This window comes from Sus scrofa, chromosome 2 (genome assembly GCF_000003025.6).
Source record: "Sus scrofa isolate TJ Tabasco breed Duroc chromosome 2, Sscrofa11.1, whole genome shotgun sequence".
Taxonomy (NCBI): Eukaryota; Metazoa; Chordata; class Mammalia; order Artiodactyla; family Suidae; genus Sus; species Sus scrofa.
The window spans coordinates 80,989,089-81,009,146 of NC_010444.4; the positions used below are offsets into that span (position 1 = coordinate 80,989,089).

General features: G+C 40.6%; 1 protein-coding gene across 8 annotated transcripts in view; it reads left to right on the top strand.

Annotated features, from left to right (window-relative positions):
• Positions 1-20,058, top strand: part of UIMC1 (ubiquitin interaction motif containing 1) — a 145,082-nt gene that overhangs the window by 93,458 nt on the left and 31,566 nt on the right. For all 8 annotated transcript variants that reach the window (XR_002339465.1, NM_001097447.2, XM_021076340.1 and 5 more), the window contains 1 exon segment: positions 3,047-3,200. Coding sequence is in view for 7 of the 8 variants with exons in the window: in NM_001097447.2 (NP_001090916.2) it covers positions 3,047-3,200 (154 nt within the window). In the remaining variant the exon portion in view is untranslated.

The following is a 20,058-nucleotide window of genomic DNA, read 5'->3' on the forward strand; positions in this document are numbered from 1 at the left end:
TTTAAATAACCTATTTAATAGTGCTGGAAAAAGACTTATTAATATAAAAATGTTCAGGAACCTTCTGGGTTGCTATCTGTGATTGGAAGTAGTCTTGTATTCACAGTAAAATAATAATAGACAGACTACTCCCTCTTAAATACTACATTAATAGTTGAAGGTACCTTCTCTGCATTTTACAGAGCTGGTGATGAATACAAATGAGTATAGTACTGGGTGTGAGCACCAGTGACATTCATGTCATATAACATTTCTGGGCTTAGTGAACTTTAGAATGGCAAGTAACTGTTCAGTTGCTGCTAACTTTCAGTAACTCAAGACTACTTGCAAATTATTGAGTACATTGATTTTTTTCTCCCCTCTGCTCAAATGGCTTTACATTCATAAGACAACTTTTCCTTGTAAAATTTATGAACAGAGGAATCTGGGCTTTGTGAGAAGCTCAGTGACTAAGCTTGGAATGAAATACATCTAGAAGGTCTAGACCCACTTGACTTGGCTCACATCCTAGAGAATAATAGTAGAAGCAGAGCTCTCCTAATACCTGGCAGAGTCAGCTTGTAGGAAACAAAGTAGAGGGACTACTTTTTGTTTTTGCCTCAACATAGTGGAATACCGAGTGTTTTGATGTCACACAGACCTGGGTTTGAGTCCACATTGTTCACTTTTTTTGTGATCATCAGGTTATTTTGTCTTTCCAAGCCTCAATTTTCTCTCTCTCTCTCTTTTTTTTTTTAGGCCTGCACCCTCAGCATATGGAGGTTCCCAGGCTAGGGGTTGAATCGGAGCTGTAGCTGCCAGCCTACACCACAGCCACAGCAATGAGGGATCTGAGCCGCGTCTGCAACCTACACCACAGCTCAGGGTGATGCTGGATCCTTAACCCAGTGAGTGAGGCCAGGGATCAAATCTGCATCCTCATGGTTCCTAGTCAGATTCATTTCTGCTGCACCATGACAGGAACTCCTAAATTTTCTCTTCTGTAATACAAGAGCTAGTGATATCGCTGCCAGTTGGGTTATTAAGAGGGATGGATGTGGAAAATGCTTGGCTATATGTCTGACATAGTATGGGAACTCAACTGTTCTTAGTTCCTTTTTCATCTTTGTTTTTTTCTCTTTCTTTTTAAGTAAAAGGTAGGTATGTGTTGAAAAAAACCTTTTTGGCAGTTTTAGGAATTGTTTTACTTGGTATTTATTTAGATGGCCTACTTCCCTCTCTGCTGGGTCACATTCACAAGTAGTAAATTTTAGGGATGGCCTAAACTTAGAGACCAAAAAAGAAAAAAAAAAATTCCAGTTGGCTGAGAGCTCAAAATATCTATTCACCTGCAGTTTTGGTTCTATTTTGTTCTTCTACCAGAAGAGGGTTTATTTTTTTCCCCTAGTAAGGCATGACAGCCCAGGTACTCCTTGCTCTTAAATGGAAGCAGTGGCGATGCAGGACAGTTTCACATTGATTGGATAGGACACGCTGTCCTTTGAAGCAAGTGTTAAGCAGTAGTGCTGCAGTGCTCACGCATACTGTTGAATTAATTGCTGCAGAGTTCTCAGCTCTGACCTGTAAAGGTAAAATAAAATTGCCTCTAAGAGACCAAGGCAACTGTGTGAAAAGTGATGACTACAAAAACTGAGAAGAGGGTAAGAGAGTATAAGGATGGCTTTGTCAGAATTGTCTTAATGATTTTCTTCAGGCCTTAAATATTTGAATCTTAGTTGTATTTCCTCTTCAACCTGGAAGGCACAAATAAAACACAAGAGGTGGTTTGTTTTATTGGTATAAGCTGAGGCCTAGGTTCTTAGTTAATAATTTTTTTTTGTCTTTTTGTCTTTTCTGGAGCCTCTCCTGCAGCATGTGGAGGTTCCCAGGCTAGGGGTCCAATCAGAGCTACTACATCTGCTGGCCTACACCAGAGCCAGAACAGTGTGGGATCTGAGCTGCATCTTTGACCTATACCACAGCTCACGGCAACACCGGATCCTTAACCCACTGAGCAAGGTCAGGGATCGAATCCACAACCTCGTGGTTCCTAGTCGGATTCCTTAACCACTGAGCCACAAGAGAAACTCCTAGGTTCTTAATTTAAATTTTAGTTGTGTTGCTTTTGCTCTTTTTTTTGTTTTTCCCCCTAACTCCTGATGTCTGAAGTCACCTACAGTGATCATAGTTCTTTTTGTGGTCTGTTTGGAATTAGGTTTTTTTTCTTCCCCTTTTATTGGGATATAATTGACATATAGCATTACGTAAGTTTAAGGTATACAAATAATGATTTGACTTATATACATGATGAAATGATTATCACAGTGTCACATACATGACACAACTATTATCACATCCATAATCTCATATAGATACAAAACTAAAGAAATAGAAAAAATTTTTTTCCTTGTGATGAGAACTCTTAAGATTTATTCTCTTAACAACTTTCTAATATATAACACAGCAATGTTAATTGTATTTATCATGTTGTACATTGCACCACAAGTACTTATTTATCTTACATCTAGGAGTTTGTCCCTTTTCACTGCCTTCACAGTTCTTTTGTGAGCATGAAAAAGTATCTTTAAGATGCTGTTGATATACAGACTGAAACTCAAGCAGACACAGCATACTGACCCAACGAGAACAGTGCTTTATGCTTTACAGTGTAACAGAGGAGAATGCTGTTAGGTTTTGGAGCAAATAGTCCTTGGTTTGAATTTCAGTTCTGCCACTTAATTATTTGTAACTTTGGGCAAGTTGCTTTACTGTTTTACACTTTTCTCAAGTGTAAAAAGAGTATGTTAATACCTTTGTAAGATTATCATGAGGTTTAAAAGAGTATTACATGCAGAGTGCCTAGCACATAGTAGACAGGCACTGAAGTAAGTATTAACTATAGTAGTGTATCTCCCAATCTGCTGCCCTGAATTTGGCAGAGTGATTGGTTTTGTCTCGTTGAAAGTAAGTGAAATATGGGATGGAGTTTCTTACAGTTTTGTTTTTGTTTTTTGAAAAGATTTTATAAAGTAAAGCTGTTATAATTGCCATTTGTCATGTTCTTCAGGTTGATAACAGGGAAGATGCTAAGAAGGAAATACATACTTCTACCTTCTCATCTAGTACCCAGGTATCCTGCCCACTATGTGACCAAGGCTTCCCACCCACAAAGATTGAGCGACATGCCATGTACTGCAATGGGCTGATGGGGGGAGATACAGGTAAAGCCAGACTCTTTTCTTTGACTGTGTGGTGGCTTTGTAATCCTGTATAATACAGTGCAACAGATAACTCTTTTTCAAAGTTAAAGTTTTTTTTTTAAGTTTTATTGAAGTATAGTTAATTTACAAGGCTGTGATAATTTCTGCTGTATAGCAGAGTGACCCAGTCATACATATACATATATCCATTCTCTCTGATTCCTTTCCCACATAGATTTGGGTTTTTTTTTTTTTTTTGTCTTTGCTATTTCTTTGGGCCGCTCCTGCGGCATATGGAGGTTCCCAGGCTAGGGGTCGAATCGGAGCTGTAGCCACCGGCCTAGGCCAGAGCCACAGCAACGCGGGATCCAAGCCGCGTCTGCAACCTACACCACAGCTCACGGCAACGCCGGATCGTTAACCCACTGAGCAAGGCCAGGGACCGAACCCGAAACCTCATGGTTCGTAATTGGATTCGTTAACCACTGCGCCACGACAGGAACTCCGTTTTTTTTTTTTTTTTTTAATTTAACTAATTCTGTAACCCTTTTCACATTCTTTATCACTTTGTCAGGTTTACTATTTTATTGCACATATCTCAGGAGAAGGGGAAGGGAAAAATTAGCTTTTAATGTTTCAAACTTATTCTTTGCTGTAGGCAGGTCAAAGATCAATGTGATGCCATGGACCTTGCATTTCAGCTTACTCAAATATTGAAACTCCTGTGGAACTTGAGGAGCTAACTTCTAGAGTTGCTTGTTTTTCATTCAAAATAATTCCCTTGTGGGGTTTGTGTGTGTGTGTGTGTGTGTGTGTGTGTGTGTGTGTGTGTGTGTAAATTCTACCTAAAGACAGTCAACAGCTGAAAAATATCCCTGATTTCCATTTATGTCCTACATGTTTCTGCTGCATCACCCTAGAACTGTTGGTTATTTCTCGAAGAGTGCACCACTCTTGATTTTGGTGTGGTATGAAATATCGGCCAAGAGAATCTGCTTATTCATCCATAGCCCTTGAAATCTGATCTTGCCTTTCTGTTTATGACTTTAAACTCTAAATATAATAGAATATGTACAACTCTCTGTGGTCTAACGTGGCTGACTGTAATAATCCATATGTTAGATAATTGGAAGTGTTGCAATAGTTTGCTCAGTGCTGCTTGGTTCCCATAACTTAGAGACATTTATTTAATCAGAATTTGTATAATTGTGAGGTATTTTATAAATTATGATTTTCAGGAAAGAAAGGCATATGTTATTTAATTTTTCTGAAGTAATATACTACTTATTAATAAGAAAGAACATAAACTAATAATTTAAATTTGTTGATTTTTATAATTTAAAGTAGTACATGTTAATTGTGATATGAATAGCGATAATGATAATAATAATGACTTATGTTTGTTGAGTACTTAAAATGAGTCAGGCACTGTTTACATAAATGGGACCATGTCACATACATATAATTCTACAGCTTGCCCCCCACTTTTTTTCCTTTTTTGGCGGGGGTGCTGCACTTGAGACATATGGAAGTTCCCAGGTTAGGGGTCAAATTGGAGCCACAGCCATAGCAACACCAGAACCAAGCCAAATCTGCAACCTACACCATAGCTCAAGGCAATGCCAGATCCTTAACCTACTGAACAAGGCCAGGGATCAAACCCACATCCCCATGGATACTAGTTGGATTCGTTACCGATGAGCCACAATAGGAAACCCCCCTTCCTTTTTTTTCTTTTGACTGCACCTGCAGCATGTGGAAATTCTTGGGCCAGGGAACAAACCTTTACCACAGCAGCAACCCAACCTGTTGCAGTGACAATGCCAGATCTTTAACCTGCTGTACAAGAGATTCCACCTTTTTTTATTTAGCAGTAAATTTAGATCTTTCTATGTACAGGTATGTTTTTTTATATGGTTGAAAATCTGACTGTGTAAAATTTTGTTTTGCTTTTTCTACTTACAGCATAAACATTTCCCCATGTCACTAAAAGTTATGCGTAAAATATTTTTAATGCCTATATAATATTCTGCAATCTGAATTGCCTCCATTTACTTAATTGTTGTATATTTAGAACGTTTCAAGTTACCATGTTATATCTGCATGACACTGAGCTTTTTGTATCTAAAATTGTTGCTGCTATTTTCCAAGGATATATTTTTAATTTGGATGATAGTTTAAAAAAGATGGGCTCTGAAGTTCAATCAAGTCTGAGATTGAGCCCCACTTCTGTCACTTAATAGCGTGTGACCCTTTCCTAATTTCCAAGCTTCTCTTAATGCATCTGTCAAACAATAGTAATGATCTTAATTTGGTTTTCTTGAGATTAAATGAGATATTTTAAGTAAAGTGCTCAGCATAGTGCCTAGCACATAGTAAGTACTTAAGAACTTTTCAGCTATTGTCATTATTTCCAGTACTAGAACTACAAGGTCAAAGATTTTGTCATCATTTTTAAGGATTTTTGTGAATATCATTGTAGTCTTTTAACTACAGTGAAAGTTGAAGACCTAAATCTGGTCACCACCTTTAATAGAAAAGCACTATAGGACCAGGTGGGATTCTAGATGCAGTTTTACCTATTTTTTTTCCTTTCTGGGTATTGAACTAGGAAGTTTTATTGACACAGTAAAAGTTAAAAGCAAATTCCTGAGAGACTGGAGTGGCTCTAGTGCAAGACAGTCATGGCCTGTGCAGAAGATAGGCTGTAGTGGGTGGAGGTGGCCAGTGCCTTCTGCACACTGAGCACTTTGCCTGGGCCAGGGCCTGGCGTAATACTGCACATTCTGGTTGCCACACTTCCTCAAGTTCTACAGAGCTAACAAGGTATAGCTGGGCAAACACACAGGCGCCAGAGACAGCTGACTCTCTGTTGCCATGCCCCCAGGACTGAAACACAGTTTATTTACCTAAGAGGCTATGCTAAAAGGTCAGACTATCCTATCTAGTTTACCTGGAGGCATTGCCCTGGCTGGGGAGCCTGCTTGCACCCCAGGCTACGAAGCCTGAAGCAGTCATCATTAGATAACTGGCCCCAAGGCTGGAGCTCACATGACTTGAGCCCATGGCAGGGCATCCAGGGTGTGTGCTAAAGGCTCAGGCAGCCATAGCCAGAATGTTCCACCTGTGCCCTGGAGACTCCTTTGGATGTTGTTTGTTTTCTTTCTAATGTTGACTTTTCCTTTAAGTTTTCTTTCAGCATACAAATTCACAAAACTTTGCTGTGACAAAAATTTTGTTGAAAAGTAAGGCTTTCTGAAAATGAAAATTCATATATGGGAGTTCCCGTCGTGGCGCAGTGGTTAACGAATCCGACTAGGAACCATGAGGTTGCGGGTTCGGTCCCTGGCCTTGCGCAGTGGGTTAACAATCCGTTGTTGCCGTGAGCTGTGGTGTAGGTTGCAGACGCGGCTCGGATCCCGTGTTGCTGTGGCTCTGGCGTAGGCTGGTGGCTACAGCTCCGATTCAACCCCTAGCCTGGGAACCTCCATATGCCGCGGGAGCGGCCCAAGAAATAGCAACAACAACAACAACAACAACAACAACAAAAAGACAAAAAAAAGACAAAAAAAAAAAAATTCATATATATGATCAGAACAAGCTTTCCTGTGGCCTAGGTGTTATGTCTGCCTGCAGGCTCAGGGCCGGGCCTGGCCTCCACCATGAATAAAGCAAGAGGGTTTGCAATAAGGTAAACAGTGAGGCTATGGTCCTGACCTCCATACTGGCCCCCGCTAGCAGCAGCCCCTGTTTCTCTAGTGGCTTCAGCAGGTCCTCCCTTTGCAGGCATCGGAGATGCCATGTGACAATAAGCCCCCCTCCCCATTCAGCTCTCTTGGAGTTATGAGCCTGCTCTTGTACGTTAGGGCTGTTTGAGCAGGTAGCCAACCTGGCACAGCCTTCCATCTTGGCTCTGAATTTCTTCAGTGTTCTCTCAGAGGCAGGAGCTCATGGGCATTGGCTGCAAGAGGCAGGGCCCCAGCGAAAGTGAGGTTCAGGGTGAACCCACCAGCCAGCCTGCTGCCCCGCTGGGGACAGCCCTCCCAGACCACAAGTCCCAGTGCCAGAGGAGCAGAGCACAGATGGGCCTCTCTGGCAGTGTGACAGCACCTCCTAGATGAGGTCTGCTCTCTTCAGTCAATCAAAAGACAGACATCAAGCTACCTGAAGGCCATCTCTTTCTCTGAGAAGGGACACTGGTCATTCTCTCCCCTCCTTTGCGGCTGTTGAGGGCTTGGGTGAGGAGCTTTGGTAGGGGTGGGAACAGCCAAGGAAAGTGTGAGGAGGCTGGGAAAGAGCCAAACTCTGGCTTGAGCTGGAATTCCTCTGATGCAGTTTTACTTTAACATAGCTCTTTAGTTTGATTTTTAGTGGGGCGTTCCAGTGACTGAAAGAATTCTGTGGCTGGGCATTTGGTGACCAAAGAAGGGAGATACTATCTTGTCTATCTCACCAAACATGCTTACTAGCATTAGTCAACAACCCACTCAGCACTGAGTTCCAGAAATAAATATGAATTTGAGAAGCCAAATTCCCTTGAGCTCTAGGAATAGATGAACTTCTTCTAGTTAGAATTAAAAAGTAAGGGGTAGGTAGTATAGAGTAGCTCTTACTGATATCTCTCAGACTGAACTCTCTTAGTTTGTGCCTAAACAGGAAGGTTTGGTATTCATTTCTTAAAGATACCTTTCAGCTGTATATTTGTTTTTAAGCTTGTTCTTCCTTACTGGGGTGTGGTGTAGCAACTCTTAGCCCCAGATACTTGATTCAGGTTTGTTTCTGAGTTTTCTTAAACCAAATGAAGAGCTGTAACACCAGAACCAGGGTGTTCTCATTGTTGAGAAGCTGACACTATCAGGAGGGCAAAGTAGACTGAGACTTGCATTGTTATCCATTCAGGAAAAGCCTTTCAGGTTCTTTTTAATCCATTGGACCAAGGATCAGTGATCCTGTCTAATGCAGCTCGGTTGGATTTACATTTTGGGTTTTGAGGAAATTCTTTCAAACATTATAGATATAAGTGTGTTTTCTAATATAATTGGAAGCCCTTATATTCTTAGCACTGTATGTCTTGTAGCTCTGATCCAAATGTCTCAGACCTCTTTCCAAAGATGTCTGCTATATCCTGAATGACAATCACACTCTTTTTTTTTTTTTTTTTTTTTTTTTGTCTTTTTGCCTTTTCTTGGGCCACTCCTGCAGCATATGGAGGTTCCCAGGCTAGGGGTTGAATTGGAGCTGTAGCCACTGGCCTACTCGAGAGCCACAGCAACGTGGGATCCGAGCCACGTCTGTGACCTACACCACAGCTCACGGCAATGCCGGATCCTTAACCCACTGAGCGAGTCCAGGGACCCAACTCGCAACCTCAGGGTTCCTAGTCAAATTCGTTAATCACTGCGCCACGATGGGAACTCCAATCACACTCTTTTTTTATAAATTTGTTTTAAAAATTAGTTCAGGAGTTCCTGTCGTGGCGCAGCGGAAATGAATCTGACTAGGAACCATGAGGTTGTGGGTTTGATCCCTGGCCTTGCTCAGTGGGTTGAGGATCCGTCGTTGCTGTGAGCTGTGGTGTAGGTCACAGACGTGGCTCGGATCCCACATTGCTGTGGCTCTGGCGTAGGCCAGTGTCTACAGCTCCGATTCGACCCCTAGCCTGGGAACCTCCATGTGCTGCAGGTGGAGCCCTAAAAAGACAAAAGACAAAAAAAAAAATAAAAATTAGTTCAGAAGTATGATAAAGACAAATCTAGAGTACTATAAATTTCTTTTCAATATTAGCTTGTCTGTCTACCTAGAACCAGAAATTTGATTTCTAACACCTATGTTCCCTACCTACTTATCCTTAATTTAACAAAATACTTTTTTTTTTTTTTTTTTTTTTTTTAGCAAGCAAAGTCTTTATTAAAGGAAAGCAAATAGCTCCCAGGGTTGCTGGGAGTGGGGAGAAGAGCCCCCTTCTTTATTGTCCTATAGAGATTTTTATCCCTTAAAGATGGGAGAGGCACCAGCGTGGGGTCCAGAAAGATGTGGTTTTCTCCTTTTGGCCTTGCTCAATTACCTTTATTAGTCCTTGTCCATAGGGTCATAGGGGTAGAAATGTCCCATAAGTCTCATAGTTTCTTTGCCCTTTTTCTTCTTGTAAACTAGTCACAGGGGATTAGAGATTAATGTAGGTACACTCCCTGTAGTAAACAAGGCCTTCTGGCAGAACACTTTCTTTATAATGGTGCTAGACCTTGTGTGAGTTTCAGAAGTTTAAGACAAGGTTTCTGCCATTAAGGAGCTTACAGTCTCACTGAGGAGATAATCATAAACCAAATAAATTAATTACAAGATGACACAAAGTGAATGATTGTGTACCCAGATGAGTGTCCCTGAGAGTAAGTGCAACAGCAAAGAGGAGAGCCACAGTGAATGGGGATGATATCCCCAGGGAAGGGCAGGCGTGACCTGGACTGGATAGATTTGGATAAAAACCCCATACGAAAAGAGGGAACCTTTATACTCCTATGGGTCAGATAAGATAGGAAGCAACAGAAACAGCTGCCAGGAGTTCCCGTCGTGGCGCAGTGGTTAACGAATCCGACTAGGAACCATGAGGTTGCGGGTTCGGTCCCTGCCCTTGCTCAGTGGGTTAACAATCCGGCGTTGCCGTGAGCTGTGGTGTAGGTTGCAGACGCGGCTCGGATCCCGCGTTGCTGTGGCTCTGGCGTAGGTCGGTGGCTACAGCTCTGATTCAACCCCTGGCCTGGGAACCTCCATATGCCGTGGAAGCGGCCCAAGAGATAGCAACAACAACAACAACAAAAAGACAAAAGACAAAAGACAAAAAAAAAAAAAAAAAAAAGAAAGAAACAGCTGCCAAACAACAGCTTCCTCTTAATCTTCCTAGTAGTGTTAGCTTGCTTGCTAACTTAAAGCACCCTTTCTGGTGACATTTTAGGCCCTATGTGAGAATTTGGATCAGGGAGTCAGTCCTCACTGGAACTGTCCCATTTTCTACTTACTCCCCTACTTTCCTGGGAACAGAGCTTGGGGCTGTAGATGGGGTGGGAAAGTAGTTAGCTGAAATATGTGAAGTACCTACTGGTATGCCTGGTGTATAGTAGGTCTTTAGTAAATTTGCTGCCTTTATTTGGTTTCCCTAGCAGCTTCTCTGCCTCATCTCTCTTGCCAGAGACAATAGTGATTATTCTATAGGTTCCTCTCAGCTTTATGACTGAAGACAGTGGGCATTCCTGAGCCTAATATTTTAATCTTTGGTGAAAGGAAGCCAGGCTGTGAGGTCATTAGCCCAGTGCCTAAGGGGATGGAATAAGAGAGAGGACTTCCCTCCCAGAGCTGAGTATCCAACTTTCCCCTCCTTCCTGTTTTCCCCTGAATCTGATCCTAGACATGCTTGGTTTGGCTGTGTAAAAGAAATAGTCATTAGAGTCATTTACATGAGTGTCTAAGTGTCTACCAATTATGCCTAGTAACCGTGCAGCACAATAACAATTATGCATATCATTAAATATGTGTCTGATTAACTTTGCTGTAAGTTTTATTAGATTATAATACTACACTCTGGTTAAGTTGACTCAGTCTGCTCAGTTTGTTGCTCAACAACATGGCTATCTATTCACAACTACAGAAAACTGGAGTATTCTTTAAAAGCATTTATCTAAGGGGAGAGGATTTGCTAAATTAATCTAGACTGGGACAAAAGCAGGTTGCCTTTGCATTTGCTTTCTGGAAGATATCTTTGAGACCATTTTTATTTAAACACCTAGGAGTAATAAAGGTCTTCAGTTACTCATCCAGTAGATATTTATCAAATGCCTACTATATGCCAGATGTAGAGAACAGAATACACAAAATCTTTATTCTCAGAGAGCTTGTATTCTAGTTTAGTGAGATGCTTCAGTAAACAAACAAAAACACAGTAAGTCAAGTGTTGATAAATATTTTGATGAAAAAAGTCAGAGGAAGAGGGGATAGAGAGTACTGAGGTCAAGAGGTGGCAATTTAAAATAGGTGGTGTGGAGTTCCTTTGTGCCCTAGCAGTTAAGGACTTGGCATCGTCACTGCTGTGGCTTGGGTTTGATCCCTGGTCTGGGAACTTCCATGTGCTGTGGGCACGGCCAAAAAATTAAAAAAAATTTTTTTTTTAATAAAATAGGTGGTGTGGAGTGTCCCCTTGAGAAGGTGACATGTGAGCAGAACCTAAATAAAGGAAGTGAGGAAATAAGCTAAGAGAATTTCAAGTGGAGAGGAGTGTTATAGGTAGAGGGAATAGTTCAAAGACCCTGAAGTCTGAGCAGGCTTAGTGCGTATGGGGAATGACAAAGAAGCCAGCAGGGCTGGAGTAGAGTAAGTGAGGGAGAGCTTAATAATGAGACCAGAGGAGTTACTGTTGTGGCACAGCGGTAACAAATCTGACTAGGAACCATGAGGTTGAGGGTTCAATCCCTGGCCTCGCTCAGTGGGTTAAGGATCCAGCATTGCTGTGGCTGTGGCATAGACCAGCAGCTGCAGCTCCAATTAGACCCCTAGCCTGGGAACCTCCATATGCCGGGGGTGCGGCCCTTAAAAGCCAAAAATGACCAAATAATAATAATAATAATAATGAGATCAGAGAGGTAATTGGGGAGGGGACAGGTGGACAGATCACATTGGGTTCTTGGGGCCATAGTGAGGACTTTAACTTTTAAAGGAGGAAACATTAGAGGGATTTAAGCAAAGAATGAATTAATATTTGAACAAAGGATCACTCTGGGTTCTGTGTGAATACAGTGTTGGGTTGGGGGACAAGTGTGGAAACTGGGAAAATAGCCAACATTTTACTTTTGGTAGTCCCATAGATTGGGAGAACAATGGGCTTTGGAACTAAGTAACTCTGAACTTAAATTTCAGCTTAATACTTGTCAGTTGAGTAATATTTGACATTTGACAAATTATCTTACTCTTTGGGGATCAGGTGCCTCATTTATAAAATTAGTTTAACATTATTAGGATTGTCATGAGAATCAAAGATACTTTATAAAGTACCCAGCACTGTGTCTGGATGGTTTTAGATATGGTAGCTGCCATAATTATTGAATATTCTTCTTGCCTGTGTAGTCTTTCTGAAGCCTGTGTTTCTCTGGGCTAATACATAAAGGATAAGCTGCCAGCCAGGTAGAGCTAATGGAAAGGTAAGAAATGCCATGAGCATAAAAGTGCTAAGAGTGCTAAACTGTTATGTTAATTAAGAAATGCATAAATCTTTTATTCTTAATATTTGTAATTCTAAATAAATTGATCTATGAAAAGTTAAAAAAAAAAGTGCTAAGAGTAAGTTAGTGAGAAGTAAATTATAGGAGCATTGGGAAAGCTAACGGCATTAATTGTATAAACTTTGGGCCTAGATACAAGGTCTGGATACTGCCAGGAGTAGATTTTTCCTCCATAGATATTTCCTGGAAACATAATGGTAAGTAAGTGGGTGGGCAGAGGTAAGAGTTCTTAATAGAGATTTGCCTGAGAGTTCTCAGAGAAGGACTGAGACCTGGAATAGGTTTAACTTGGGTGACTCAGCAAAACTCATAAGATCTGAACATCTCTAAGCAAACCATTTCTTAAATGGAGTTGACTTTTTTTGTTTTATATATCTGTATTTGCTTACCTAAATGTAATTTGAACCCCATTCTGTCTTCTCACTTGTATTAATGTGGCTTTTTGTGGTACCCAGGAGGATGAGATTAAGTATGTCCGTAATTGACACCTAACTACTGAGGTGTTAACAATTGGGAAGTAGCATCTTTTAGTAGAAATAACATGGATTATGGAGTCAAACTGACCTGTGGGGAGATACACAAATCCAAACAAAATGGGATTATAGTGCAATTGGGTAGATAAGACATACACATGAATAACTGTAAGGCAAGGTCAAGAATACTAAGGGGCATAAAGTCCTGTGGGTGTGAGGAAATGTGATTAGAGATTTAAAAGGAAGGGCATAGGAGTTCCCGTCGTGGCGCAGTGGTTAACGAATCTGACTAGGAACCATAAGGTTGTGGGTTCGGTCCCTGCCCTTGCTCAGTGGGTTAACAATCCGGCGTTGCCGTGAACTGTGGTGTAGGTTGCAGACGCGGCTCGGATCCCGCGTTGCTGTGGCTCTGGCGTAGGCCGGCGGCTACAGCTCCGATTCAACCCCTAGCCTGGGAACCTCCATATGCTGCGGGAGCGGCCCAAGAAATAGCAACAACAGCAACGACAACAACAACAGACAAAAAGACAAAAGACAAAAAAAAAAAAAAAAAAAAAAAAAGGAAGGGCATAAATGTAAAAATAGTAAGCAGAAGTCGCATGAGTAGAACTTGTTGTGGTTCAGTGGGTTAAAAACCCAACACAGTGTCTGTGAAGATGCGGTTCTGTCCCTGACTTTGCTCAGTGAGTTGGGGATCCAGCATTGTCACAAGTTGCAGCACGGGTTGCATGTGTGGCTTGGATCCAGCAGCTGCAGCTCCAATTTGACCCCTGGCCTGGGGACTTCCTTATGCCACAGGTGTGACCCTAAAAAGCAACAAACAAAACAGGCTTTTCTTTTCTTTTTTTTTTTTAAGGAGCAAGCACAGTGTCTGCCAACAGCCATAGACTTTTAGCCTTTAATACAAAAAGGACTTCTTTCTCCTGAGACCATAAGTTAGTCTAGAGAAGGACTCTGATTGGCTTTGTGTCTACCCCTGGTTTAGTTACTATAACCAAGAGGATGGGTATCATTTATGTTAGAACAAGTAGTGGAAAATCCTGTTAGTATCTATCAGAAACTTCTATCACAGTAATGGAAAACACCATTAATAATAGGTTAAGATGTAGGGTAGGGTTTCTTTTTCTCACATAACAAGATTCTAGAGTGAGGCAGTGGTTCAGTGATGTAATGAGAACCTAGCTTTTATCTTTTGGCTCTGTTGTCCTTGACTTGTAGCTTCCTGACTTAACGGTTTCAAGATGGCTCTTGTATCTCCAGACATCTGTGTTACAGGCAAGAAGAAGGAGAAAATATAAAGGGGCATGACCATGAATTGTGACTACTGCAATCTAATAACCCATCTTTATAATCTTAAGGAATTGAGTTTATTCCAGATTCTGGTAGAATTATGTCAATTATTTGTGCTTGTTGATGTCTTTTATGTGTGTTTATGTATAAATTATACTCTCTCTGAAGTCATTGATAAATTTGCTTTGTAGAGTGATTCAATTTAAAAATTTTCACATCCTGCTATTAGTGAAGTATTGTGTTAGGTGCTAGGAGTGCCCACAAGGTGATAAGGTATATGATACAGAGCTGAATGGGATCTCAAATTTGTATTCAGGGAGTTCACTGTCCAGTGAGGCAATTAGACTTGGGCATGACTAAGAATGATACAAATCAGTTGAAGTGCTAGAATAGAGGCACAAAGTACTCACAGAGATGGAAAGGATTATTTTTTTTTGTTTTTTTGTTTTTGTCTTTTTAGGGCTGCACCCATGGCATACGGGAGTTCCCATTGTGGCTCAGTGGTTGACGAATCCGACTAGGAACCATGAGGTTGCAGGTTCGATCCCTGGCCTTGCTCAGTGGGTTAAGGATCTGGCGTGCCATGAGCTGTGGTGTGGGTCGCAGATGCAGCTCAGATCCCGAGTTGCTGTGGCTCTGGCGTAGGCCAGCAGCTACAGCTCCGATTGGACCCCTAGCCTGGGAACCTCCATATGCTGCGGGAGCGGCCCAAGAAATGGCAAAAAGACAAAAAAAAAAAAAAGGTTCAGAATACTGAACACAGTATGATAGTCAAGATAATGTTTTAAGAATTTACGGTTTTTCATAAGAACAAAGTAATGATATAATTTTGAGAATAAAGGCTTCTTGGTGAGGGTGGGTGGAGACAGAGGATGGGATCAGGAAGAAGCACAATTAGCTAATCAGTTTTGGTAATAGTCTAGTTCTTAAGTTGAATGATTGATTTGCATATATACTCTTTTGTACATATTACAAAATTTTTTATTTTTTCATTTTTGGCCACCCCACAGCATATGGAGTTCCTAGGCCAGGGACCAGATCTGAGCCGCATTTGCAACCTACACTGCAGCTGTAGCAGCACGAGATCCTTAACCCACTATGCTGGGGCAGGGATTGAGCCTGTGTCCCGCTGCTCTAGAGACGCCGCCAATCCCATTGCGTCACAGCGAGAACTCCATATTATAAAATATTTTTAAAAGCTTGTATGTTTCCATTATGGCACTGTCATCCATTTCACTTCTATGGGAAACTTGATAAAGCAGCTTCTAGTAAAATTCAGAGATGTTTTGAGTTTTTTTCTTCATATGAAACTCATTTAGTATTATCTTAATTCAGTCTCTGATGATAATATGTAACCACTACATTTGATTGTTATTAATAGTCTTTAGAGACCTCTTGGGGTTTTTTTCTAGGTCCTCTTATCTGTGCCACCTGTCTTTCATACCAGTTTCTTCAAAAGACAGTAGCCAGGTGATCCTGTCGTGGATCACTTGTAGTGAACCTAACTAGTAGCCATGAGGTTGCAGCTTCAATCCCTGGCCTTGCTCAGTGGGTTAAGGACCCGGCGTTGCCGTGAGCTGTAGTGTAGGTCGCAGACGCGGCTCGGATCCCGCGTTGCTGTGGCTGTGGTATAGGCTGGCTGCTACAGCTCCAATTTGACCCCTAGCCTGGGAACCTCCATATGCCCTGGGTACGGCCCTAGAAAAAGACAAAAGACAAAAAAATAAAAAAAAAAATAAAAACAAAACTAACCATAATACTGTTATACCTAAAAAATCAATATCAAGTATCTGTTGAAATCTACTTGAGTCTCATAATTGGTTTTTACAGTTGGTTTGTTGGAATCAGGATCCAAACAAAGTTCACACATTGCAGAGTGTTTTTAATGCTAGTATCTCAGGCTTGCTTAATTTATAGGCGAGTCAAACCTAAAAGTGTTCCTTTTTAAGACTGGAGTGTTTATGATTTAAATTTATTAGCTGAGTTTTGTTATTAACAGTAATTGTGTCACTGCTGTTTTCATTGCCTCCACAGCATGTTAACATAGTTCTATGGAGGTAGGTCCTTAGAAAATGTACTATTTTAAAGCAAAAGTTGACAGACTTTTCTTAAAGGGACAGATAGTAAATATTTCAGACTTTTCAGGCCATATGGTCTCTATCACAGCTACTCATTTTGCTGCTACAGTACAAAAGCAGCCATAGACAGTATATAAGTGAATGAGATGGCTTTATTCTAGTAAAAGTTTATTTATAAAAACAGGTGGCCAGCCCATAATTTGCCGTCCTGTTCTATAGCGTTGGTTTTTCGGAATGTATTCTGTAGATCCCTAGAGTTCTGCAGAGTTTTGGGAAGGGCAGGTTGGCAGGACTAATACTGGTATAATAGTCTACCTTCACTACCCCATCTCATCCAGAGCTGTACTTTAATGTATTTTATTTATAGGGTTTCACATGAGATTTTACTCGAAAATAGGGTTCTCCTATTTTTAAGAAAATTTTTGAAATTGATGGGTCTATAATATACTCTTAGTTTTTATAAAAAGTGACTGCTATTACTTTTGCTTTGTGCTAGGCACTAGGCACTTCTGTACTTCCTCTTTTCTCATCTGATCTTTGTAGCAACCTTACAAACTAGATTATATCATCCCCAGGGAGATGTAAGTAATGTTGTCAAAATAACTAAAGCTAGTAAATTGAGTCATTTGACTTTTTATTATCCAGGTAGTTTTGCATATGCCTGAATACCAGTCATTTGTCAAATATTATGCAGATATTTTCTTCTAGTCTGTGACTTAGCTATTCATTTTCTTACAGGTGTCTTGATGAGCAGAAGTTTTAAGATGGAATCTAATTTATTAATGTTTTCTTTTGTGGTTATTGTTTTCTGTTCAGGTTTATATGCATTTTGAATTGATTTTTGTATATGATATGAGGTAAAGGTTGAGGTTTATTTCTTCCATATGGACATCCAATTATTCTAGCACTGTTTGTTGTGCCAAGATTTCCTTTCTCATTGAATTACCCTGGTGCCTTTATAGAAAATTAAATGACGCTGTAAGTGAGAGCTTGAGTTTGAGTTCTCTATTATAATTCATTGGTCTGTTTGTTTATCCTTATGCTAATACCCCCAATATCTTGATTACAGTAGCTTCATAGAAAGTTTTGAAGTCATTGATCAAAAGCTCTCTGACTTTGTTCTTTTTAAAGATTGCTGTGAATAGTCTAATCTTTTGCATTTCCATATAAATTTTAGAGCCAACTCATAAGTGTGTTGTTTAGTTTCCAGCTTTGTTTCTAATAATATTCTTTTTCTTTTTGTCTTTTTGCCATTTCTTGGGCCGCTCTCACGGCATATGGAGGTTCCCAGGCTAGGGATCTAATCAGAGCTTTTGCCACTGGCCTATGCCAGAGCCACAGTAATGCAGGATCCGAGCCGCATCTTCGACCTACACCATAGTTCATGGCAAGCGGATCCTTAACCCACTGAGCAAGGCCAGGGATCAAAACCGCAACCTCATGGTTCCTAGTCAGATTCATTGCCCACTGTGCCACGACGGAAACTCCAATATTCTTTTTCTTGAAGTGTATTTTATCTGCTAGGACAACCAGATGTAGTTCTAACCATTTCAACTCTTTTATGCCTACTATTTGCCTGGTATAGTTTTCCATACATTCACTTTTTTTTTTTTTTTATTTTATTTTCCCACTGTACAGCAAGGGGGTCAGGTTATCCTTAGATGTATACATTGCAGTTACAGTTTTTTCCCCCACCCTCTCTTCTGTTGAGACATGAGTATCTAGACATAGTTCTCAATGCTATTCAGCAGGATCTCCTTGTAAATCTATTCTAGGTTGTGTCTGATAAGCCCAAGCTCCCGATCCCTCCCACTCCCTCCCCCTCCCATCAGGCAGCCACAAGTCTCTTCTCCAAGTCCATGATTTTCTTTTTTGAGGAGATGTTCATTTGTGCTGGATATTAGATTCCAGTTATAAGTGATATCATATGGTATTTGTCTTTGTCTTTCTGGCTCATTTCACTCAGTATGAGATTCTCTAGTTCCATCCATGTTGCTGCAAATGGCATGATGTCATCTTTTTTTATGGCTGAGTAGTATTCCATTGTGTATATATACCACATCTTCCGAATCCAGTCATCTGTGGATGGACATTTGGGTTGTTTCCACGTCCTGGCTATTGTGAATAGTGCTGCAATGAACATGCGGGTGCACGTGTCTCTTTTAAGTAGAGTTTTGTCCGGATAGATGCCCAAGAGTGGGATTGCGGGGTCATATGGAAGTTCTATGTATAGATTTCTAAGGAATCTCCAAACTGTTCTCCATAGTGGCTGTACCAGTTTACATTCCCACCAGCAGTGCAGGAGGGTTCCCTTTTCTCCACAGCCCCTCCAGCACTTGTTATTTGTGGATTTATTAATGATGGCCATTCTGACTGGTGTGAGGTGGTATCTCATGGTAGTTTTGATTTGCATTTCTCTTATAATCAGCGATGTTGAGCATTTTTTCATGTGTTTGTTGGCCATCTGTATATCTTCTTTGGAGAAATGTCTATTCAGGTCTTTTGCCCATTTTTCCATTGATTGATTGGTTTTTTTGCTGTTGGGTTGTATAAGTTGCTTATATATTCTAGAGATTAAGCCCTTGTCCGTTGCATCATTTGAAACTGTTTTCTCCCATTCTGTAAGTTGTCTTTTTGTTTTCTTTTTGGTTTCCTTTGCTGTGCAAAAGCTTTTCAGTTTGATGAGGTCCCATGGGTTTATTTTTGCTCTAATTTCTATTGCTTTGAGAGACTGCCCTGAGAAAATATTCATGATGTTGATGTCAGAGAGTGTTTTGCCTATGTTTTCTTCTAGGAGTTTGATGGTGTCCTGTCGTATATTTAAGTCTTTCAGCCATTTGGAGTTTATTTTTGTGCATGGTGTGAGGGTGTGTTCTAGTTTCATTGCTTTGCATGCAGCTGTCCAGGTTTCCCAGCAATGCTTGCTGAATAGACTCTCCTTTTCCCATTTTATGTTCTTGCCTTCCTTGTCAAAGATTAATTGACCATAGGTGTCAGGGTTTATTTCCGGATTCTCTGTTCTGTTCCATTGGTCTGTCTGTCTGTTTTGATACCAGTACCACACTGTTTTGATGACTGTGGCTTTGTAGTATTTCTTGAAGTCTGGGAGAGTTATGCCCCCTGCTTGGTTTTTGTTTCTCAGGATTGCTTTGGCGATTCTGGGTCTTTTGTTGTCCCATATAAATGTTTGGATTGTTTGTTCTAGTTCTGTGAAAAATGTCATGGGTAATTTGATAGGGATTACATTGAATCTGTAGATTGCTTTGGGTAGTATGGCCATTTTCACAATATTGATTTTTCCAATCCAGGAACATGGAATATCTTTCCATTTCTTTACATCTTCTTTGATTTCTTTGATTAATGTTTTATAGTTCTCGGCATATAGGTCCTTTACCTCTTTGGTCAGGTGTATTCCGAGGTATTTGATTTTATGAGGTACAGTTTTAAAAGGTATCGTATTTTTGTATTCCTTTTCTAATGTTTCATTGCTGGTATACAGAAATGCAACTGACTTCTGAATGTTAATCTTATATCCTGCCACTTTGCTGAATTTATTAATCAGTTCAAGGAGTTTTGGGGTTGAGTCCTTAGGGTTTTCTATGTATAGTATCATGTCATCTGCATACAGTGACAGTTTGATCTCTTCTCTTCCTATATGGATGCCTTTTATTTCTTTTGTTTGTCTAATTGCTGTGGCTAGGACTTCCAAAACTATGTTGAAGAGCAGTGGTGAGAGTGGGCATCCCTGTCTTGTTCCAGATTTGAGTGAGAAGGC